Source organism: Podarcis muralis, chromosome 16, assembly GCF_964188315.1.
Source record: "Podarcis muralis chromosome 16, rPodMur119.hap1.1, whole genome shotgun sequence".
NCBI classification, from domain to species: Eukaryota; Metazoa; Chordata; class Lepidosauria; order Squamata; family Lacertidae; genus Podarcis; species Podarcis muralis.
This window is the reverse complement of record NC_135670.1, coordinates 36,102,210-36,124,195: the sequence shown is the minus strand read 5'-3', so window position 1 is coordinate 36,124,195 and position 21,986 is coordinate 36,102,210. Positions and strand designations below refer to the sequence as shown.

The following is a 21,986-nucleotide window of genomic DNA, read 5'->3' as shown; positions in this document are numbered from 1 at the left end:
AAAATTATTTTGGAAACCGTTTAGAAAGAAATATGTATGAAGGTGGGCAGCTGGTAGAATCTCCTACTTGTCTTCTCCTGCTGACCTGGTGCAGGAAGGGGCTGGGGGGGTCACCTAGAGGTCTTCACAATGCTTCAAGCATCTTCAAAGCATGTGAGCATTTTTAGACTCTGTGCAAGAGATTATGCAATGGATTTCCACTGTTGGGCAAGGATCTTGTGCTAAGCTGGGGAAATCCCTCAGTATGGCATCTCTGGAACACACCCACCCACCAAAAAAGAAATGTTGCTATCTATATTTTCATGCCTCCAGAGTAAATGTCTATCAGCCCTCACCCATCCTGAGCATCACTCTTCAAATTTGCAATTTCTCTCATACTTTAGGAAGATACACAGAAACGTTGTTGTTGTCGTCGCAGTCATGTGCTGAATGTTATAGGTAGATACTCAAATCTACACACAACTTTTTCAATCTGTTTTCCTTGGATTGTTCTTTTCTCCTTTCTCCTTGCTGCCCAGCTCTCCAGTTCTTTAGCTTGGGTTTTTTTAAGGACGATCGTTCGATAGGATTTAAAACTGTACATTACATTTTTACAGCGGGTTATGGGAGAAAATAAAAACAAGCAACTAGCCGGGGAAGAACAGACTTCTGATGGTCCCCTTGGAAGGAAACAGACCTTAGACTGCAAATAGTGCTACTGATTTAGGGCCCAAAAGTTTACATGGATCAAATAAAAGTTTACATTCCACTGGGCCACTAAATTCCTAAGTTGGTATCAGAACACTCTGGGAACCCTGACACTGGGCAGATTTGAGGCTTATTAGCTCTACCAACCCTATGTAGGCTTCTGGATTAGGATGACAGAGACCCACATTTGAATCCCTGTTTATCCATATTGCTCACTTTGGGCTAGTCACTCTCTCTCGGCCAAGCCTATCCCACAGGGTTGTTGTATGAACAAAATGGGGAGGAGGACCATTTGCATCACACCAAGCTCCTCCAAGGAAGGGTGGGACAAAAATGTTTTCATAACCTATCACAATGACTCTCCCCATTTCCTAATGCACACATCCGGAAAGTAATGTTTACTTTAGCAATGCATCCACAAAGAACACTCCCCCCCCCCCCCAAAAAAAGCAACAACAGAAAAACACCCTATGATACATATTTTACTCATTTCCTTAAGAAAGAAATGTGGTCATTAAATTAGTTCAGAGGTTCTCTAACTTTTGTGGACTATGTAAAAATTGATGGGGGTCTCAGCAAATGACTTAATATATTTTGGTTTGCCCATGCCACCATCATTCTCAAAAACAGTACAGTGGTGCCTCGCAAGATGAAATTAATTCGTTCCGCGAGTTTTTTCGTCTAGCGAATTTTTCGTCTTGCGAATCACGGTTTCCCATAGGAATGCATTGAAAATCAATTAATGTGTTCCTATGGTCAAAAAAAGCCCAAACAAAGCCAAATTTGGTACAACAAGAGTTTATTAAGTGCTCTTTAAAGTCACACATACTGTAAAGAGCATTTCAAAAATTTAAGGAACAATAAATTAAGTTTCTAAACATGACAGAAAAACATTTAAAAATCAACAAAGTGTACAGTACATTTTCTAAGACTCTGGGGGACAACTCGAAGAAGGTTCCTCTTCCACTCTTTGCTTCTTGCTGAAGAACCTGTCCATGGTCTGCTGCTTCATCCGCCTTTTCAGCACCTCCCTGAAAGGCGACATGACCCTCGTATCAAAAGTGTTCACAAGGTCATGTGCCACGTGCTTGTTAGGGTGGTGCCGCTGTGCAAAAGCCTGCACATCCTTCCACTTCAGGCAAATGTCCCTCAGTTCTTTGGAGGACAGCCGTTCCTCAGTTGCTTCCTCCTCTTCCAGCGAGGCCTGCTCCTGCGCAGCCTCTGCCTGCAGTTCGACCAGCTCCTGGGTGGTCAGCTCATGGTCATGCTCCTCCACCAGCTCGCTGATGTCCTCCTCTGTGACCTCCAGGCCCATGGTCCTCCCCAAGGCAACAATGTCCTGCACCACTGTTGACTCTGGTGCATCAGAGTCACTTGGTGTCACACAGTCCGGCCACAGGCTGCGCCAAGCGCAATTCAAATTTCTCTGGCTGATCCCGTTCCAGGCCGTGGTGATCATCTTCAAGCAGGTGACGATGTCGAAGTGGGCCTTCCAGAATTCCCGCAGGGTGATGGTGGTGCAATCAGTCACCTCGAAGCATCGCCTGAAAAGTTCCCCCAGCCCCTCTCCAACTGTTGCAAACCCCTCCCCAACTGTTGCCCCAGCCCCTCCCCAACTGTTGCAAACCCCTCCCCAACTGTTCCCCCAGTCACCCAGCACACAGAAATTCAAATCCAGAATTTTTTTAAAAAAACAGCAGAGTGGCCCAATGGTCACAGAAAATCATAAAAAAAATTCAGAAAAAAAAACCACACAAGCTTCCAGATTCTTGCAACCACCCCCAAACTGTTCCCCCAGCCACCCAGCACACAGAAATTCAAATCCAGAATTTTTTTTAAAAAAACAGCAGAGTGGCCCAATGGTCACAGAAAATCATAAAAATGCAGAAAAAACCCCACACAAGCTTCCAGATTCTTGCAAACCCCTCCCCAACTGTTCCCCCAGCCACCCAGCACACAGAAATTCAAATCCAGAATTTTTTTCGTCTTGCAAAGCAAGCCCATAGGGAAATTCGTCTTGCGAAGCAGCTCGAAAAACGGAAAACCCTTTCGTCTAGCGAGTTTTTCGTCTTGGGAGGCATTCGTCTTGCGGGGCACCACTGTACTATATAGTGGTACCTTTAATTATGAACTTAATTCATTCCGGAGGTCCATTCTTAACCTGAAACTGTTCTTAACTAGAAGCGTGATTTCTCTAATGGGGCCTCTTGCTGCCACTGCGCCGCCAGAGCACAATTTCTGTTCTCATCCTGGGGCAAAGTTCTCAACTTGAAGTAACTATTCCAGGTTAGCAGAGTTTGTAACCTGAAGCATTTGTAACTTGAAGTAACACTGTATAATGAGCCCTACAATGGGTACATTAAACTGGTCCATTGGGGGGGTACTATAAGGCAGGGGTCAACAACCTAAGGCCCATTGGGCTGGAAGCAGCCTGCGGAGGTCGTTTGACCGGCCCACAAACTGAGGTGCCCGGTCGGGCGCTGTGCTAAACTGGCACAGTGCGGTGCAGGGACTCGCTTCTGCGGTGCTGAAAATTGTGTCTGCGCATGCGCAGGCACCAAAAATTGCGTATCAGCAAGCCAACTAACCAAGAGGGTGGTGATGAAGGTGTTGCTTAGCAACTGGACAGAGTGACCTGATGTTTGCTGAGGTGGCATGTTCTCTGATTGGCTGTGCATCTCTGAGGGAGTTTTTCCTCTGTTTGCTGACTTGAACTTCTCCCTGCTATTTACAAGGCCTGATGGAAGAAAGAAAATCCCCTGTTGCTCCTTTCTCCTCAAACTGCACACTCTTTTTGTTCAGTTTGCTCACTAACATATTATTAGGATTTCTTTTCTCCCTGGACTCTCTCTGTGTTATTTAACTGCCTTTGCTAAGTGTTCAGCTGTTTGGGAAATGCAGCCCTGGTCAAAAAGGTCTCAATTGCTATCATCAGAAAGAAAGGGAGGGAAGTCACATGGAGGTCCAATTACAGACATTGTCAACTGTTCCTCAACCTCTGGTGAAGATGGTTTTAAAAGGCAGGCTAGTGGCAAGCAGTACTGTCAACAGCTTTAAGGTATGGGAGGAGGGGGGGAACAAGCCATATTACTGGTGGACATTTCCTTCTATTTCTGTTTAATAAATAATGATTTCTGTTTAATGAATAATGTGAAGCCAGCTCTTAACAAAGCCTAGCTACTACTAGCTACTTTTGGTTTAATATGCCTCCTTCAAACACACACTGCATTTTTTTTATCCTGTTCCAATTCCCTGTGATTGAAGCTGAAAGCTGGGAAGGCAACAGGTGCTAAATTTGAAACCTAGTTCTGTGGGCTGCATTTCATTCCATATATTGTGGCTAGCAGGGAGCCTTCACGAGCTAACTAAGTTGATAGACCAGGCAGGATTCCCACTTGTTCCCCTAAAGAGAAACTGATTATTGCATTCTTAAGGCCTGAGGACTTCTGGATCTCAGGCTGTTTAATTAAGTCCATGCCCAGGAGGCTTACAGTGTGTCGTGAAAAGGAAGCTGGTCCCTCAGAAGCTGGTACTGCCCTTTGAAGCCTTCTTTCTCTAAGACAAACTGGTATGAACAGGAGTGGAGGGAGGGAGAGTCTGAGATGCCATACATGAGGTTGACCTCTCATTGGCTGAAATGCAAAATAACGGCACATATCTGGGACTTGATGAAGGAATCTCATAGGGACAGAGGATGCTGCTAGGGCTGTGCAGAGTGCCTGTCCCCCACCCTGGACCAGTGCCGGATTTACGTATAAGCAAAACAAGCTATAGCTTAGGGGCCCACTCTCTTGGGGGCCCCCAAAAAAATTAAAGGGGGAAAAACTGGATGTACATTTCCAAAATATAAAATAAAAACAAATAAAACAAAACCTACATGCAGCAACAGTGCTTTGTGTTCTGTAGGCTCCTATGATGTACGCAATGAGCCTGCTAGTCTGCTCCCTAAAATATCACTGGTTTGCTCAATACACACACACACACACACACACACAGTATATAAAGAACCTCTTAATGAGGGTGAAAGAGGAGAGCACAAAATATGGTCTGAAGCTCAACATCAAAAAAACTAAAATCATGGCCACTGGTCCCATCACCTCCTGAGAAACAGAAGGGAAACAGAAGAATTGTAAGCAGTGAGAAATGTTACCTTCTTCGGTTCCATGATCATTGCAGATGGTGACAGCAGTCATGAAATTAAAAAACGCCTGCTTCTTGGAAGAAAATCAATGATAAACCTAGACAGCATCTCAAAAAGCAGAGGCATTACCTTGTCGACAAAGATCCATATAGTTAAATATATGGTTTTCCCAGTAGTGATGTATGGAAGTGAGAGCTGGACCACAAAGAAGGCTGATCCCTAGAGAATTGATGCTTTTGAATTATGGTGCTGGAGGAGACTCTTGAGAGTCCCATGGACTGCAAGAAGATCAAACCTATCCATTCTGAAGGAAACCAGCCCTGAGTGCTCACTGGAAGGACAGATCGTGAAGCTGAGGCTCCAATACTTTGGCCACCTCATGAGAAGAGAAGACTCTCTGGGGAAAAACTCTGATGTTGGGTAAGATAAGGAGAAGGGGACGACAGAGGACGAGATGGTTGGACAGTGTTATAGAAGCGACAAACATGAATTTGATGAAACTCCGGGAGGCAGTGGAACAGGAATGCCTGGCATGCTCTGGTCCAGGGGGTCATGAAGAGATGGACACGACTAATCGACTAAACAACAATATAGATAGATAGATAGATAGATAGATAGATAGATAGATAGATATAGATATATAGCCAATATTCTGCATGGAATGGTTGCAAATGGCTTAGACACCGATTAGGTCCATAAATTACCATATAGCATATATTCAACAAAAATAAACAGCGACAAATTGTTGTTGACAAAGGACTGTTGGACATATAAAGTGCCCCATTACCTTCAGAGCTTAGGGTCTCATCAAACCTAAATCTGGCCCTGCCGGGGACCCAGGTCTCTGACCCCAGCCCCTGGATTGGGTTGATCCAACCCGGCAACCACACAACCTGAATTCAGCCCCAAATCAGGCCGGGCTAAAATGTTTAATTAGGGCTTTAAAAACCCTAATTAAGCAAACAGGAGGGAGGGCAAAGGAGATGCCATGTCTCCAGCTGATAACGCTTGTGCAATCTATTGCACAACTGTTTGCTAAGGGGCTTTTGTTTACATGCAACAAGTGTACCACTGAGTGATGCTAAATTTATGCTATCTTTGCTACAGACTTTTGAATCTAGCTTTGTAACCAATTGGCTGCTGGTGTTAGTTCCTGTGAACAGCTGCAGACTCCTCCATGTTTTCAATCTGAGGATCTTTCCCTTTGCCTCTGAACTGGAAAAGCCAAGGGCTGAAGCCGAGACCTTCTGCTTGCTGAGCAGGAGTTCTGCCACTGAGCTATTTGTCTCTTCCCAGCTTTCTGGCATCCTGCCTCTAGCATCCCAGTACTTAAGGGTACCTCCGAACAACAACTGGCCTGCTTTCAGGTAGACCAAGGTTAGACTCTTACCAGCAATTTGCACCAGTCACCTTGATAGAGTGTGATTTATCACTGGAAAAAGCTGTTTGGAGGTTTAATGCAGCGGCCTTTGTTACAAGAGGTGCCAGTAAACTAATGGGTGTTGTGGGGTGGGGAAGAGAAGTGAAAGGAAATAAGGAAACTAGAAAAAGCATTTTGGAAATTTTGCTTAGGTCCGTTCTTTTCTTCTGTGCTTTATCTCCCTCCTGCCGCCCGCCCGCTGCTACCGCCACTCCCGCCCCAATGTTTCCTTGAAATTTAGAAGGAGCCGTGGAAAAGTGGCTGAAGTGCAACTTTGATAATCAAGGAAAGTGCTGAGGGAGCGTCACATCGAGCACCTGAAAATGCCAAAAAATAAAAATGCCATGCCCATCTCTCTGCTCAGCGGAGCACAGGATTTACATAAAGGTGATTGCAAATCTCCCTCTAGATGGCAAATATCAAAATATGTTTAAAAGCCCCAAAACATTTCACAAGGTAAAAGGAAGAAGAAGAACCAGGATAACAGAGGGAAAGGACACAGCAGGGCTGCTATCATTCCCAGGCTGCATCAAGTGAGACCTTTGAGGTGGAAAGTCTCAAGAAAAGGAGAGACAGCTTCACTTACCAGCCTGCTTCCAATCCTGTACACTCAGCTCCATTTCCTCGTACACAGCATCCATTTTAAGCATGTCCCATCACAAACACCCTGCCCAAAATCACCCTGGGAGCTGTAGTTTGTTAAGGGTGCTGGGAACTGGTGCGCTGTGAGAGGTGAACTACAGTTCCCAGGATTCTTGCGAGGGTGTGTGTGCTTTAAATACATGGTGTGTGTGAAGCATCCATTGTAACAGCAAGTCACTAGTTTTCTCTCTGATCCTGATCCAGGAAGCGCATATACCCCTTGTGCAATGCCTGTATTGTTTCATAGGCTCAATGTGTTCTCCTGCCATCCATTCCTCCAGAATTCTGGTTTAAAATTCATTCCAGCATTGAATCATCCAGATTTTGCACCTGTTTGCGGGTCACCTGAACCTTCTCCTGCTTCTCCACCTTTGCAACTATGCATAGGATTCTGGAGCCATAAGGGACCTTGGAGGCCACCTTCAGGCATGGCTATCCTGTGGCCTTCCAGACTCCAATTCCCATGACACCTGCAGCAGCTACAGGTTCCTACACCAGTATCCCTGGTATAGAAAAAAGTGAGCCAGCTGAACTTACAGCCTGATTTGGGGTAAGGCAGGTGTCCTATGTTCCTATCAGATGCATGAGGCGGTTGCTCAGTGGAAGGGCCACAGGTTGGCCAACCCTGATCTAGTCCAACCCAATATTGTAATGAGACAAGATTTCTGATACAGGATGGAAACAATATCCTTGGCAGATGGCTGTCCAAAGCCACTCCCGACCTAAGGAGGGGGGGGGTTGTGGGCTCACGCCCCTCCTACACCCGTGCGGGGCTGACTGCAGCCCCGCGGGACTTGGGTATCCCGGGATTCATCACTCCCCGCGCCAGCGGGCTTAGAATAGTTCACTTAAGGTCGGGGCAGCCCGTGCTCGCCCCTTTCTTTCCTTTAGCCAGCTGCAGTTTCCCACCCACCCTCTAGGCTTGCACTTGGACTTTGCTATGGGCTTCGGCTGTTCGCCGCAAGGGGCCTGCCAGGAGTTTTTCCACTTGGCTAATTGGCATTATTTTGGAAGCAACTTGTTTTTTTCGCCTACCTCGTAGCAAAACGTCACAACACCTTTGGTTTTGGCGGTTAGGCATTGGCAGGGGTATTATTATGCAAATGAGTTGGGGGGGGAGCGCCATCACCTCCCCCAAATGTTGAAGGGTAGTCCGATAAAGGACTCCGGGGGGCATTGCCTCATCCGAAACCTATGGAGACTAGGGCCTAAAGCGCGCTCCCACCCCTCTAGGGATGTACATCTCCGGGGCTCACCCTGTTGGTGCTTAACCCTTCCCGGTTCTATGCCGGATAGTCTGATAGGGCCAATGCCTAAAGCCAATACCACTCTTACCTGTAATCAATAAAGTTGTGGCCATTTTTTGCCCATTAACCTAAATTTCTGGTGTCCGGTGTCTGTATTTATTTCATCGGGGGGGGGGGGGGATCGCCATGCAACTCCTTCTAGGAGAACCTCAGAAGGCAAGAATCTTCCACTGCCATACAGCTCTTATTGTTAGGAAATGTCTCCTAATGTTTAGTAAAGGTAAAGGGACCCCTGGCCATTAGGTCCAGTCATAGCCAACTCTGGGGTTGCGGCGCTCATCTCGCTTTCTTGGCCGAGGGAGCCGGCGTACAGCTTCCAGGTCATGTGGCCAGCATGACTAAGCCGCTTCTGGCGAATCAGAGCAGTGCATGGAAACGCTGTTTACCTTCCCACAGGAGCAGTACCTATTTATCTACTTGCACTTTGACATGCTTTCGAACTGCTAGGTGGGCAGGAGCAGGGACCGAGCAACGGGAGCTCACCCCATTGCGGGGATTCGAACCGCCGACCTTCTGATCGGAAAGTCCTAGGCTCTGTGGTTTAACCCACAGCACCACCCGCATCCCCTCCTAATGTTTAGCACAGGGATAAAGAACTTTTTTCCAGCCCAACTTTTCTGGGCAACCTTGTGTGGGCCACATACCCTTGGCAAGTGGGGCCAGGGTCAGAGGTGGGTGGAGTCATGATTTTGTACAGTAGCTTACTTCCTGCACCCCTCTCTATCCTACATCCAAAATCAAGAAGCATTATCACAGTTCAGGTTCACATTCTAGCCAGGCAAATGCACCCAGAGAGGTTATGAAGCTAGACTGGTGAGCAGGGCCAGCCCACCGATCAGGCAAGACAAGGCAATCACCTCAGGTGGCAGGATCCACAAGGACAGCAGAACCAGCCTCCAAAGAATGCATAGCCTGCTGCCACTACCACATGCTCCTTGGAGGCCAGATCTGCCTCCTCCTCAACAGCCACTCCCTCTCCCTGCAACTACAGCAGCTTCTTGGTGGATGGGAGGCACTGCTGGTCTTCTCCCACCCCTCTGGAGTTTCCTGGGCTCTGTACCCACCAGACATGATTCAGAGTTGGCCTCCCCCCCCCCCCGCCTGCCATTGCCTTTGATTCCTGCTTAAACCATCAGAGATTTCCTCCCTTGTTCCCCATGTAGATATTTATTCACCCCCTTTCCCCCAATGTAGATCTTCATTCGTCACTCCTTCCCTGGTAGGGAGGTGGTATTTTTTTGGTTCATGTCCTCTGCCAAAATGTCTTGGGATGGTCCTACTGGTGAGGGCTGTGGCCTGTGGAGAATCTTATGGGCCAGACAGAGAAATCTGGAGGGACAGGTTCAGGTCCTGAGCCTGAGCCTGAGCTTCCACATCGATGGTTTAACTAAAGCCTGTTTCCTTGCCATTTCCACCCTTTGGTTCTACTTCTGCCCTCTTAATCGGCACATAGTCCAACCAGTGATAAGAGCCGTAGTACATTTGGATTATTAAGCATAGACAGGGAGCAGACTGTTTAAGATTGGTACCCAGTTTGGTTGCCTTAAACAGCTATTGAATAAATCCAGCGACACTTATTTCCCTGGATGCTGAAAAAGCATTTGACAAGATATATTGGCAATTTGTGTTTGTTACTTTGGAAAAATTGGATTTCCTTGAGAATTTATAAAGTGGATTAGAATATGATGCCTCTTTCTTAAATCACAAGTAAAGGCATGTGGAATCTTCTCAGATCTGTTTGTTTTGAAAAGATGTGCAAAGCAGGGCTGCCCTTTTTCTCCATTGATGTTTGATTTGTTTGGAACTACTGGCATGTGCAATTAGACAGAAAGAGAAGATTTCTGGTTTTGCACATGAGCAAGTGGGATTTAAATTAGCTTTGTGCACAGATGACTTACTAGTAGGCAGAAACATATGTACCATAATTAATAAAAATAATGAATAGCTTTGGTAGTATCTCTGAAAGTACGATTAACTAGTTAAAGTCAGAACTAATGTGCATGGGTAATTGGAAATTGCATACTTTGGTGATTTTGCTGGTGCCCAGAGGTATATGTAGGCATTTTGTTTTTGATAGATCTTTTAAAATATAAAATAACCCTTTTCAGCCTGAGGGCTGCATTCCTGTCTGGGCTGGCTTCTGGCGGCCACGTGCCATTCGTGGGTGGGGCCAGAAGCAAAAGTGAATGCTGCAGCAAATGGACACTTTGCCTTTGTAAAGTGGGCTGTTTTTACAGACACCCCTCTGACTGGCAAGCCCAAGAGGCTCAGTGGTTTAGACCACAGCACCACCCGCGCCCCTAAGTAATATCATATGCCTGCTTAAAAAAAAAATACAAGAGGCTTGGCTGCAAAATTCACTTCTCCTGGATGTGAGCTTTTTTGTTTTGTTTAGCATTGAGATGGGCCAGCAGTGTCATTGCAGGAGAAAACAACAGCCTGGACATTAGCCCAGAACCATTTTTTGAAGTGCAGGTTTTCTGGCTGTCTTTTGTCACAGCAGCCTTGTCCTGCTTTGGCTGGCTGGCACGTTTGTTCTGATTCTGACAGAGCATTTGGCTACAGATAACGTTAAATCATATATCGGGTGTCCAGTACAGGCAGGTCAACCTGAAGTTGAAAGTTTTATCGCAAACATTTCCCACCTCCTCTGCAAGATGTTTTCTCTGCAAAACATCACCAGCATCCCACACCAGCCGTTAGTCATGGAGTGGGTGGGAGATGATAGGCCAGGTTGTCACATTTCCCAAAATGGGGAATCTCAGGCCCAGGGGTCAACTGCTGCTCCCGCGTCTCTCTCTCTGGTTCATGAGACTCTCTGCAGGCCATACTCCTTCCCCAGCCATGCCCCCTCTCTCCAGGCCCAATGCAGCTTACTGTCCCAGCTTTGCATCCCCTCCTTGAATGTTTTTGCCTGGCTGGAATGTGTCCTCAAACACTGATCGTGCCTTTTGGTTTCCTGGATAGAGCATAGAGATGGGTGTGCACAGGGCAGTGTTCATCAACATTGGGTTCTCAATTGTTGTTGAACCACAGCTCCCATCATCCCTAGCCAGCTTAACCTTTGGTCAAGGATGATGGGAGTTGTAGTCCAGAGATCCAAGTTTGAAGACCACTGGTTAGCAAGGTAGCTTCTCTGTGAAATGCCTAGCTGGCCTAGCTGGCCTTGGGATCAAGGATGGGGAACCTTTGGCCCTTCAAATATTGTTGGACCCCAACTCCCATGAGCATAGCTAATGATTAGGAATGATGGGTGTTGTAGTCCAACATATGGAGGGCCACAGCTTCCCCATCCCAGCCTTTAGCAATCCACTCTATCTCAGCCTGACACTCCCTCCTCCATCTGCAATGTGGATGATGATGACGATAGGAGCCTACCTTGCAGGGCTATGGTGTGGGTTGCAGTGATAATGTGCATCAAACACTGAAAGAGCTGTGTGAATGCTAACTACAAGGAGAGCTAATGGATGTGATGTGTATTTCCACAAAACTAGGGCACAAAATTAGATCTAGTATTGGAACTGGGATGTGAAATCCAAAATAAAAATCTCACAATTAGCAGGCACATATAATGTCACTTTACTATGCTGTACTACACTGGCATCAAATGCATCCATTCTTAAGGAAATCAGCCCTGAGTGCTCACTGGAAGGACAGATCGTGAAGCTGAGGCTCCAGTACTTTGGCCACCTCATGAGACAAGAAGACTCCCTGGAGAAGACACTGATGCTGGGAAAGATGGAGGGCACAAGGAGAAGGGGGCAACAGAGGACAAGATGGTTGGATAGTGTTTTCGAGGTTACCAGCATGGGTTTGACCAAACTGCGGGAGGTAGTGGAGGACAGGGGTGCCTGGCGTGTTCTGGTCCATGGGGTCACGAAGAGTCGGACACGACTAAACGACTAAACAACAACAACAACTACACTGGCCTTTAGGAAGAATCTATCTCTCTCTCTCTCTCTCTCTCTCTCTCTTTCTTTCTTTCTTTCTTTCTTTCTTTCTTTCTCTCTCTCTCTCTCTCTCTCTCTCTCTCTCTCTCTCTCTCTCTCTCACACACACACACACACACACACACTTTTCAAATATAGAAAACTTCCAGAGAGAAGACCGTGCAACAACTTTGCTCAGCAGCATGCTAAACTTTGTTCATTCATGAAGCTTTTACAGGCAGGATCAACCTCCTAGCCTAGAACCTTGGGGATTCATGTTTACATTTTAACGCAAGATTCTCAGAATGCTAGTTGCATGCGTGCATCTGGTAGCACTCGCCTAGCCCTGGTTCATATAACTTTAAGGCAGGGAGAGAGAATCTCCTTCTGGTAGCTAATGGTCCTCATTTAAAGAAGATGAAAACATTTTCAGAGGTGGGTGGGATTGCCATGCAGCATAAAGGGAACTGAAGCTGCGTGCTGGTTAATTTCTGCAAACATTCTGGTCTGTCCTTAGTAACACAGAAGGTTCCCCGATTGCAGACCACTTTATGCATGATTAACGCATTGCAAGATTTCCCTCGACGTTTATGACACCTTTAGGAATTACTATGACAACGACTTTATCAAGCAGCGTCACTTCATCCTATCCCCATCCTTCTTAATGATTTATATCTTCTAGAGAGGATTCTTTTTTTAAAAATAGTATAAAAAAAATCCCTCCCACTTGTACTCAGCAAGGTAATAAATGAGAAAACTCAATGGTCTGTAAATTGCAACATTGATTAAAGAAGTGATTACTAATATAACTCTTAAATTGACTATGCTAATGCATGCTTGTAGTTCAGGACAGTATTTACATGCTAATGATAAATCCACTGCAGCGTTGGAGGGAAGGGAGGCAGCGAGATGGGGGAGGAGAGAATAGCTTCATCGGGTTAAACGTATTGCAAATGCTTATAAACAGATAATGGGCTATTGTGGAGGAAATTATTTTCACTTGGTTTTCCATTCTTCATATCAAGCTGTTGTGGGGATTTATAATATCTTAACTGTAATGACGAAGGCCAGAGGAGATTATGCTAAACAAGTGGGACCCACAGCAGAACGTTGCAACGTGGATGACTCTTGTTTGTGAGACTCCATTGCATTCTCCTGCCCCTTCTCCATCTTCCGTTTCTCCCTCCCCAAACTGCCAGGCAGTTTCCAGCTCAGTGCTGGAACTTTCCAGCACCACTGAACATGCTCAGTGCTCAATGGCTGGGAGAGACCCCCCTCTTTGGCTTTTTCTTCTAGTAGTTTCTACTTCGGCAAACCTTGAGGTTTCCTTGCTCCTGATGCATCTCATTTTACATGTGGATGCTACATTTTAGCTACATAAGCAATGGCACTCATACCTGATCACAGGAAGCAGAGGGAGTGTTAAGGACCACTGAGCATGTCATGAAGCAGGGTGCAGAACCTACGAATGTAAAAACATAGCAGCATCAGAAGAGCTGCCAGATCAGTCCAGTAGTGCATCTGGTCCAGCGGTCTGTTCTCACAGTAGCCAACCAAATGCCTTTGGGAAACCCACTTGCACGACCTAAGCACAAGAGCACTCTCACACCTTTCCATTTTCAATAGCTGGTATTTGGAAGCATTGCTGCTTTGGACTGCAGAAGGCCTTTCAGACCCAGAGGCCAATGTCTTTCTCCCTCCCACCCTGGCAGGCCAACTTTGAGGAGTGGGTTGGACCTTGCATCTGTCAGTCACCTGACATCATACTGACAGCTGGTGATTGGCAGGTGGGTGGTGCTGCCTGTCAGATGCTGGTGGTGGTTACTCGTGAGTAACCAGGCAGAACTCCGACCTGTCATTTACAGGTTTTATTGTGCAAACTATTTACAGTGCAGATACACAAAGTTCATGTCCGTCTTAGTCACTTGCAGAATCCGGGAGTGGCCCCTTCCGGCTTCTTCCCCAACATAAGAACTTTAGCACCCCAAGCCTCCTCCTCCTCTCCTTGCATTTCACCCCTCTGCGCAAGCTGGGCGATGGAAGTGGTGTGTGTCCCTCCTGGCCAGCCTGGCTAGGTGAGGCGCTGGGGCTCTCAGCAGCATCCTCAAGCCCTTTCCTCGCTTGGCTGGCCCCTTCCCTCTCTTCTCCACTGGAGGTGTGGCTTTCCCCACTGCTGGAAGAGGAACTGTTCCTCAGGAGTTTCGGAGGCTCTCTGTATCCCAATGGCCCCCCTGCCTCCCTCCCCTGTTCCGATGGCAGTCCCCTGACACTGCCCAACCCTCAAAGCTGGCTCACTGTGGTGGGAGGATACCGCAGTTAGCAGGACTGAACTCTCTGTGCATCAGCTGATGCATGAGGTCCTGAGTCCTGCAGCTGCCCCACAACTGGCATCACATGTGATACGTGTGCAGCAGATGGACCTGGTTTCAGCAAAGCAGCCTCACAGGCCACATGGGCCAGGTTTGACCTGAGGGCTGGAGGTTCCCCACCCCTGTTATAAGGAGCACTCACAAAAAAAGTTCACCAGATAATAAATGTCCCCCTATCTGGATATGGATAGAGCTCTACCTTCTGGCAAGAGCGAGATTAGAGTGTGCAATGTGCTGTATGTGGAGCTATCTTTCAGGTTGGTCCAGAAACTGCAGGTGGTGAACTCAGACTCTTGTCACGGACCTGTTAGTCTGAGCATATTATACTGATGATGCGCCATTCTGTACACAGGGGCATAGGGGATTGGCACAGAAGAAGAAACATGACTATTTTGGAGTGGACAACTTGATGATATGAATTCGCAGCCTTCAAATCAAATGAGTTCACTCCAGAATGCAGACACACAAACATGCACCAGAATTCCAGAAGTGCCCTGTTCCCAAACAGCATTGCAACCAATAAACTTGGAACAAAGACTGAGACCTCTCCTGCTGAGCCAAAGGGACAAGAAGGAGGATGCAGGGACGATGAACTGTGCAGAATTGGCTAAGCTAACAGACAAACTATGAGAGAAGCACAAAAAGGACTTCAAAAGAGTCTGGGAACCATTTACAGTTTATTTGCAGAAACAACAGAATGGACTGGATTCACTGGCAGGATTTGAATAAACTTTCACAATTTCATTTGAGTAACAGATATTTCAGAGAAATGATAAGGGATTTCATTTTTGTGTAGGAAAAGCAGGATACTATAAATAAAACCAAATAACTCAGCAGAGGGGCAGTTGAGGGAAGTCCAGAGGAGGGAATAATTGTAAATAACATGCTGAATGAGATTTGTACCATTAGTTGTTATAAAATTCAAAAAATATTTTTTTTAAAAAAAAAGGAAGGAAGGAGGATACAAGAGATTGGGGGAGAGATGATATGGGATGGTTTCAAACCCTGTGTTGTGGATTTGTGATACAGGTTCACACATGTTCACATGGACTTCCCCAACCTGGCTGACTCCAAATGGTATCAGACTGCAGCTCCCATTAGCCATGACCATTAGCCATGCTGGCTGGCTCTGACGGAAGCTGGAGTCCAACAAGATCTGGAGGGCCACAGTTTTATCATCCCTGGTTTCACAGCTTTCCACTTCTGCTGTAGACACCATCTTAGAAGAGGCATTCCTTTCTGTATAACAGGGAACACGCCTTCTCAGGTGCTCATAAGAAGCACCTCCTCTTGTATGATAGGGAAAACGAACACTGCTTCTAAGATGGTGCCCATCACCCTCAGGTTTTTTGTAAGGACCTGTATTAAAAAAGAATTTACATCCCAGAACATCTGGAGGGAATCAGCTACATTTATTCAAATGGCATACCCACTGGTGTCACCCCTAAATACTTCTCTTTTCCCTCCTCTTCTTTTAGGTTTCCGACAGGTGTGACTATGTTTATGTCAACGGCAAGGAAATGAAAGGCAAAGTGAATGCAGTGGTGAACTTCACCTACCAGTACCTGAGTGCTCCTCTGCAGGTTACTGTATGGGTGCCACGCCTGCCTCTTCAGATTGATGTTTCAGATACTGAGCTGAGTCAAATAAAAGGCTGGAGAGTTCCCATCATTTCGAACAAGAGGTGAGCTTTGTTGCTAAATGCATTTGATCTCCTCAAAGCCAGGCTGATGTATCAGCCTGCCTTTCCTTCTTTTGAATCCTGGAGATGACCTCCCAACAGACCAGGGAAGCTGAGGAGGCCTGAGGTGCTCTCTCACACAGCTAAACTTTCCCAACTGCTAAGGAAGGTTGGCACATGAGAGATAGCGGTGGAAGACACAAAGCTTGGAAGGGACTCAGCTCTCCCCCACCAGCACCATGTGGGAAATTAACCGTCTATATTTCAAACCCTCCCAGTTCACTCTTCCTGTCGTGCTTTCAAAATTTGAAGCTCAGAAAGCTGAATGGTTTCAAATGTAATAAATAGGAAAGAAGCTCTGAGCCCCCACCCTCTTTCCATTGAAGAGATCCCTTTGCCTCCCCACATTGCCAATCCACAGGACAGGAGAGGGTGAGGAAGAGCATGGTCTATGGCAATGGCATGGCAACAGAGAATCCATGAGGATGGCATAGGGGTATATCCCTTCCCCAGTTTGGAACATACAAAGCTGTCTTATACCAGGTGAGATTATTTGTCTATCTAGGCAAGAAGTTCTCCAGGGTTTGGGGCAGGAGTCCTTGCCACAACCTGTGAATGGGTTGTTTTTAGTGGAGATGCCAGTGATTGAGCATGAGACCTTCTGGGGAAGGGCCATGGCTCAGTGGTGGAGCACATACATACTTCGCATGCAGAAAGACCCTGGTTCAGTCCCCGGCATCTCCAGGTAGGGGTAGGAAGGCCTCCTCCCTGAAACCCTTGAGAGCCATTGTCAGTCAGTGTGGACAACGATGAGCTAGATGGACCAACAGTCTCACTCAGTCTGACACCTTCCTCCATTCCTCATTTACCTTTGGGGTCAGCCCCCTTGCCATTGCTAAGTTTGGTTTTTGGAAATAATGCAAAGTCTTAATTTCCTCGGTGATGAAAGGGTGGTTTGAGCGAGACAGATGGAATTCCTATGTTCTGCACACAATGTATGTGCTTTACAACTGAGCTAAACTCTTTTGTCTGGGCATGGACCTCATCATTGACTAGGGCCTTATGATAAAGTGCATTGACCATGATCTAGCAACCATAATAGAACGTATTGGTCTTCTTTGGTTTCTCCAAGCAATAGTTTGCTTCGTATGCTTGCAAGGTGCATTTTCTTTGTAAAAGGCACATCTGGGCACATGAGGCACGCCTGCTAGATATCTGTGCTGGTTGGGAATGAATGTTAAGTTGAAATAATAATCTTTCAGACCTACAAGGGAGAGTGATGACGAGGACGAAGATGAGCGGAAAGGACGAGGCTGCACCCTCCAGTACCAGCACGCCATGGTGCGGGTTCTCACCCAGTTTGTAGCTGAGGACACCAGCCCGTGGGGACAGCTCACCTATTTGCTAGGTTCTGATTGGCAGTTTGACATCACGGATTTGGTGATGGACTTCATGAAGCTAGAGCAGCCTCACGTGGCCCAGCTACAGGGGGGCAAAGTCTTGGTGGGACAGGAAGTCGGCATGACAATGGTCCAGGTCAGTCAACAATGGTTGCCATCTTCTGAGCTGCTGTGGTTGCACCTAGGTATGAGAGCATCCCATTCCATGGTTTTATTGTGCAAGAAAGGCAGGGCTGAAGCTTCCTCGGATGCCTTGAATTAGTAGCATGGTTCCTGGGCGTTATGCCTTGCCAGATTCTGAGCATGGGCAAAAGCAGGGGTGGGGAACCTCAAAATTGGGGTCAAAATATGGCCCTCCAGGCCTCTCTATTTGGCCCTTTGTACTGTGCCCAGCACATGCCCCCTTTCTCCAGACCATATACCTCACAGGCTCTGCTTTGCATCCCAAGTGTTTCTGCCTAGCTAGAATGTGTCATTGAACACTGACAATGCCTCTTCATTGTCTGGATGGGGGACCCAGAGGGGTTGTGAGTGTGTGTGGAGACCAGCCTACCATGCAATGGTACATGTATTACCCCATTCACTTTTGCCTCTGGTCTTGCTGGTCACTGTCCTGTGGCCCTCAGTAGACTGCTCAGAACGGAAAAGGGTAAACTGAAAATGGTAACTCTCACTGGGGCAAAAGCCATGTTGTATGTTTGTTCCCCAAAGAGCCCAGACAACTCAGATTCAAGCAAACGCTCCCTGGACCTTACACAGTCAGCCCTGCAAGGTTTCCCTGCCATCCTGTTTCCAGTAGCTACAGAAGCCCTTCTGGCCATAGACATTATTTCCTCAGGGCCTGATCCATGAATAGCAGCAGCAGCAGCTTTCTTGGTTTTCGGAATTATCTGTGTATAAGGAATCCCTCCAGATGGGATATTGTTTCTGGCTCTCTCCCTCATATGTCCTGACCCCATTAAGCCAGAACTTCAGCTGAATAGTCTTATCTACCATACATTCAAATGATGTTTACAGCTCCCAGAAGCAGGAAACTGGACCCATCTTTACTGCTTTGCAGTGGTCCAACAAGCTGGAACTCAATCTTCCCTGTGACTGTCAGGATGTGCTTTCAGGTCCCCTCCCCTAGTTGAAAACTCTAGGCCAAAATTTAGGAAGCCACCTTGTATGGAGTCAACTAGCTCAGTGTGCTGGTCCAGTGGGTTACCCAAGAGGCGAGTTCCAAGTTCGGTCCATGGTCAAAGGTGCAATGGGGAGGCAGTCCGTAGTAGCTGAAGCTGGGTGCAGGGCAGGGAGCCGGGTGAAGTCAGGAACAGGCTTGCAAGCAGGGAACCAGGGCTCGTCAGGAGCTCAGACAGGGAACTGGCAACCAACAATGTTGCTCTCTCAGCTTGGGACTGGGGCTGGCCAGCTTTTATCTGCCCTGAGGCATAGGGCGGCCCCGATCCTCTGGTGACTCACCTCTCCTGGCCTGGAGGTGAGCACACCTCCTGCGGGAACTTAGTTCCCTCCACCTCTCTGCCCTGAGCCTCTGCAGCTCAGGAGAGGCTAGAGGGTTACCGGACCCAGAGGCAACCTCAGCTTCCCCTGACAGGGCTGAGAGTGGAGCACCTGCAGGCAATGGATCCTCCATCACCTCAGGAGCCAGAGCAGACTCAGCTGGTGCCTGCAGCTGAGGATGCAGCACAGCTGAGGACCCTTCAGGCTCATGCCCCAGCCCCGGCTTAGCTGGTTCTGGAGGCGGGGAATCCTGTGCAGGCTGGGATCCCTTAGGTTCAGCATCGGAGTCCGAATCCCAGGCCATCACACTCAGTATTGTCAACGTCAGCACTGAATGGCTGTGGCTTTCCAGAATTTCAGATGGGGCCTCTTCCAGACCTACCAGGAAATGCTGGGGGTTGAACTTGGGGTCTTCTGTATGCAAAAGATACCAACAAGTGACAAGTCAACATGCCTGATAGGAACATAGGAGTCTGCCTTATACTAATTTGGACCATTAGTCTGTCTAACTTACTGTGGTCTACAATGGGGGTGGCGAGCCTGTGACCCTACAGATGTTCTGGTGTATAGCTTTCATTCCTGACCATTAGTAATGCTGTCTGGGTAGACATGAATTGCAATTGAACATCTGGACCGCCACAAGTTGCCAATCCCTGGTTTACATTCGCATTGTTTCCCCAGCCCTGGTGATGCTGGGAGTCTTTCCCCAGCCGTGCTTGGTGATGCCATGGATTGAGGATGGGCCCTTTTGTCATATAAAGTAGAGGTTCCCAATTGGTGGTCCACAGCCCCCAGGGGGCCTGCATAACCCACCCATGGTCTGAGGCACCATTCACATAACAAAAACCACCACAGAGATATCAAAATTGTCAAAAGTATCCATGGATTGGCTTTTGAAAAATGGGGTTTGCAGTACTCAGCTAACTGGGAACCACGGATATAAAGCAGATGGCTCTGCCAGTGACCTGCAGTCCTTCATACCTCTCAAGGTGTTTGGCTGCCCTCTTCACAGTTTCACTAAGGGGTAGGTAGACTAGCCATCGCCAAAGTCCTGTTTCCAACTTATGCAGCAATGACGTATAAAATTGTGCTAGCAACAACCATTCTGGTTCTCCAGCTCCTGCCATAGACAATATTGTAGGACGTTTAGAGTCTTGAAATGCTCCTGTGAGAAAATATAAATTGGCATAAGGAATTCGGGGAGGGGTGACTATTGCTCTTTAACCCCATCTTAAATAGATTCCTTGTTGTCCTTTGGCTTCTCCCAAAGGTATTGTCTCCGCTGTCTGATTCCATCTTGGCAGAGAAAACTGTGACGGTGCTGGATGAGAAGGTGACCATCACGGATATGGGGGTCCAGCTGGTAGCTGGATTGTCACTCTTCCTTCAGCCCAGTGCAGTGAGTAACCGAGCTGTTGTGGCTGTCACTGTGGCCCAGGAGTTGCTCCACACACCCAAACAGGTAGAGTATGTGGAATCCTGTTTTGTTCTATCTATTCGGGCAGTTCTCTTGAGCAATGCACTGAGCTGTGTGTATACTGTGATCCCGCCATTGTAGCAGGGGTGGCGGTTCTGGAGAGACACAGTAATCTGTTTCCTGAGATTTTTAGCTTTCATGTTTTGTTTGGTTCTCTTTAAACAAATGCCCAGTCCATATTGCTCTAGATCATGTGTGGAGCAGACAAAGACTACAAATGCAAAGACTCCAGCAAAGACACATATTCTGCTTCAGAAAATTCTCGAGTGCGGTGCATAGGTTCCCTGAGTGGTGCCTCTTCCTGTTATGTCTTCCTCCAGGCTTGAGAGGGAATCACACTGGAGGACATGACTGCGTCATACATAATGCAGAACAGCAAAAATTGGAGAAATCTGCTTAACGTATGCAAGCTGAACACACAAATCTGTCATATACCAAGTTTGACCATGGATCAATCTCTTCTCATAGATATTGGGTCTCCAAAGGCTGCATAAGATTTATTTCCTTAGGATGGTATCCTGAGACCTTTTTGAATTGAGATGTTCATAATCAAATCCTGGGATCTTTAACATGCAAATCATGTGATTTACAGCTGAGCTATAGACCCCTGTTTCATAAGCCACTGGTTCCTCCTTGCTCTGAGAGTCCTGCACATCTGACGATGGGGAGAGCTCAACTGCTATCTGTGGTTGTCAGGGTTTTTAAAAAGATTTTTTAAAGTAGCATTTAAGTGATGCTATTCTCTTTGGCTTGCCTAAATATGCCCGCTTGCTTGCTTCAGTATTTCCTTGCAGGTGCTTAAAAAAACAATCCCTTAGTGCTCTCAGAATGAAACAGAGGTCCACAGCTCAGTTGTAAAGCACATGATTTGCATATTGAAGATCCCAGGATTTGATTCTGAGCTTCTCAATTTCCCTCCAACCAACCCCTATCCCATGAACCCTTATCCTGCTATCTTCCCATTTTTTCTCCAAACTTACCTGTCTACACTAATGCAATTCTGGTTCTAAACGCAGCATAAGGGGTCTCTGTAGTACAGTGTATTTTAAAATGGGGTTTTAGAGTTTTTTGAATGTTTTATGTAGTTTTTATGTAGTTTTATGTAGTTTTTATGAAGTTTTATGTAGTTTTGTGGTAGTTTTATATAGTTTTTATGTAGTTTTATGTAGTTTTCAATTTCATTGTTCCGCAAGGGACAATGACAATAAAGATATCGTATATCGTATATGGTTGGGTGGTGGTGGTGGTAGTAGAGTTCCTGGCTGAAAGAGCTCTGGGAAGTGACATTCTCTAGGGCTCCCAAATTCAATAAACTCTACTGGGCTTTGGAGCCAAGTTGAATTAAATTTTCTCAAGAGCCCTAACTAAACTCCTGAGACCAATGGTATCCCAATGAAGAGGAAAAGGGGCTGCCATCTTTGTCCCACTACCAG

The 21,986-nt window shown here is 46.8% G+C and overlaps 1 protein-coding gene across 2 annotated transcripts in view; it reads left to right on the top strand.

Annotated features, from left to right (window-relative positions):
• The window catches only part of LOC114586989 (transmembrane protein 132C), a 262,927-nt gene that overhangs the window by 228,063 nt on the left and 12,878 nt on the right, over positions 1–21,986 (top strand). For both annotated transcript variants that reach the window (XM_028710869.2, XM_028710870.2), the window contains exons 6-8: positions 15,974–16,179; positions 17,439–17,712; positions 20,347–20,538. In XM_028710869.2, the coding sequence (XP_028566702.2) occupies positions 15,974–16,179; positions 17,439–17,712; positions 20,347–20,538 (672 nt within the window). The remainder of the gene's footprint in view (positions 1–15,973; positions 16,180–17,438; positions 17,713–20,346; positions 20,539–21,986) is intronic.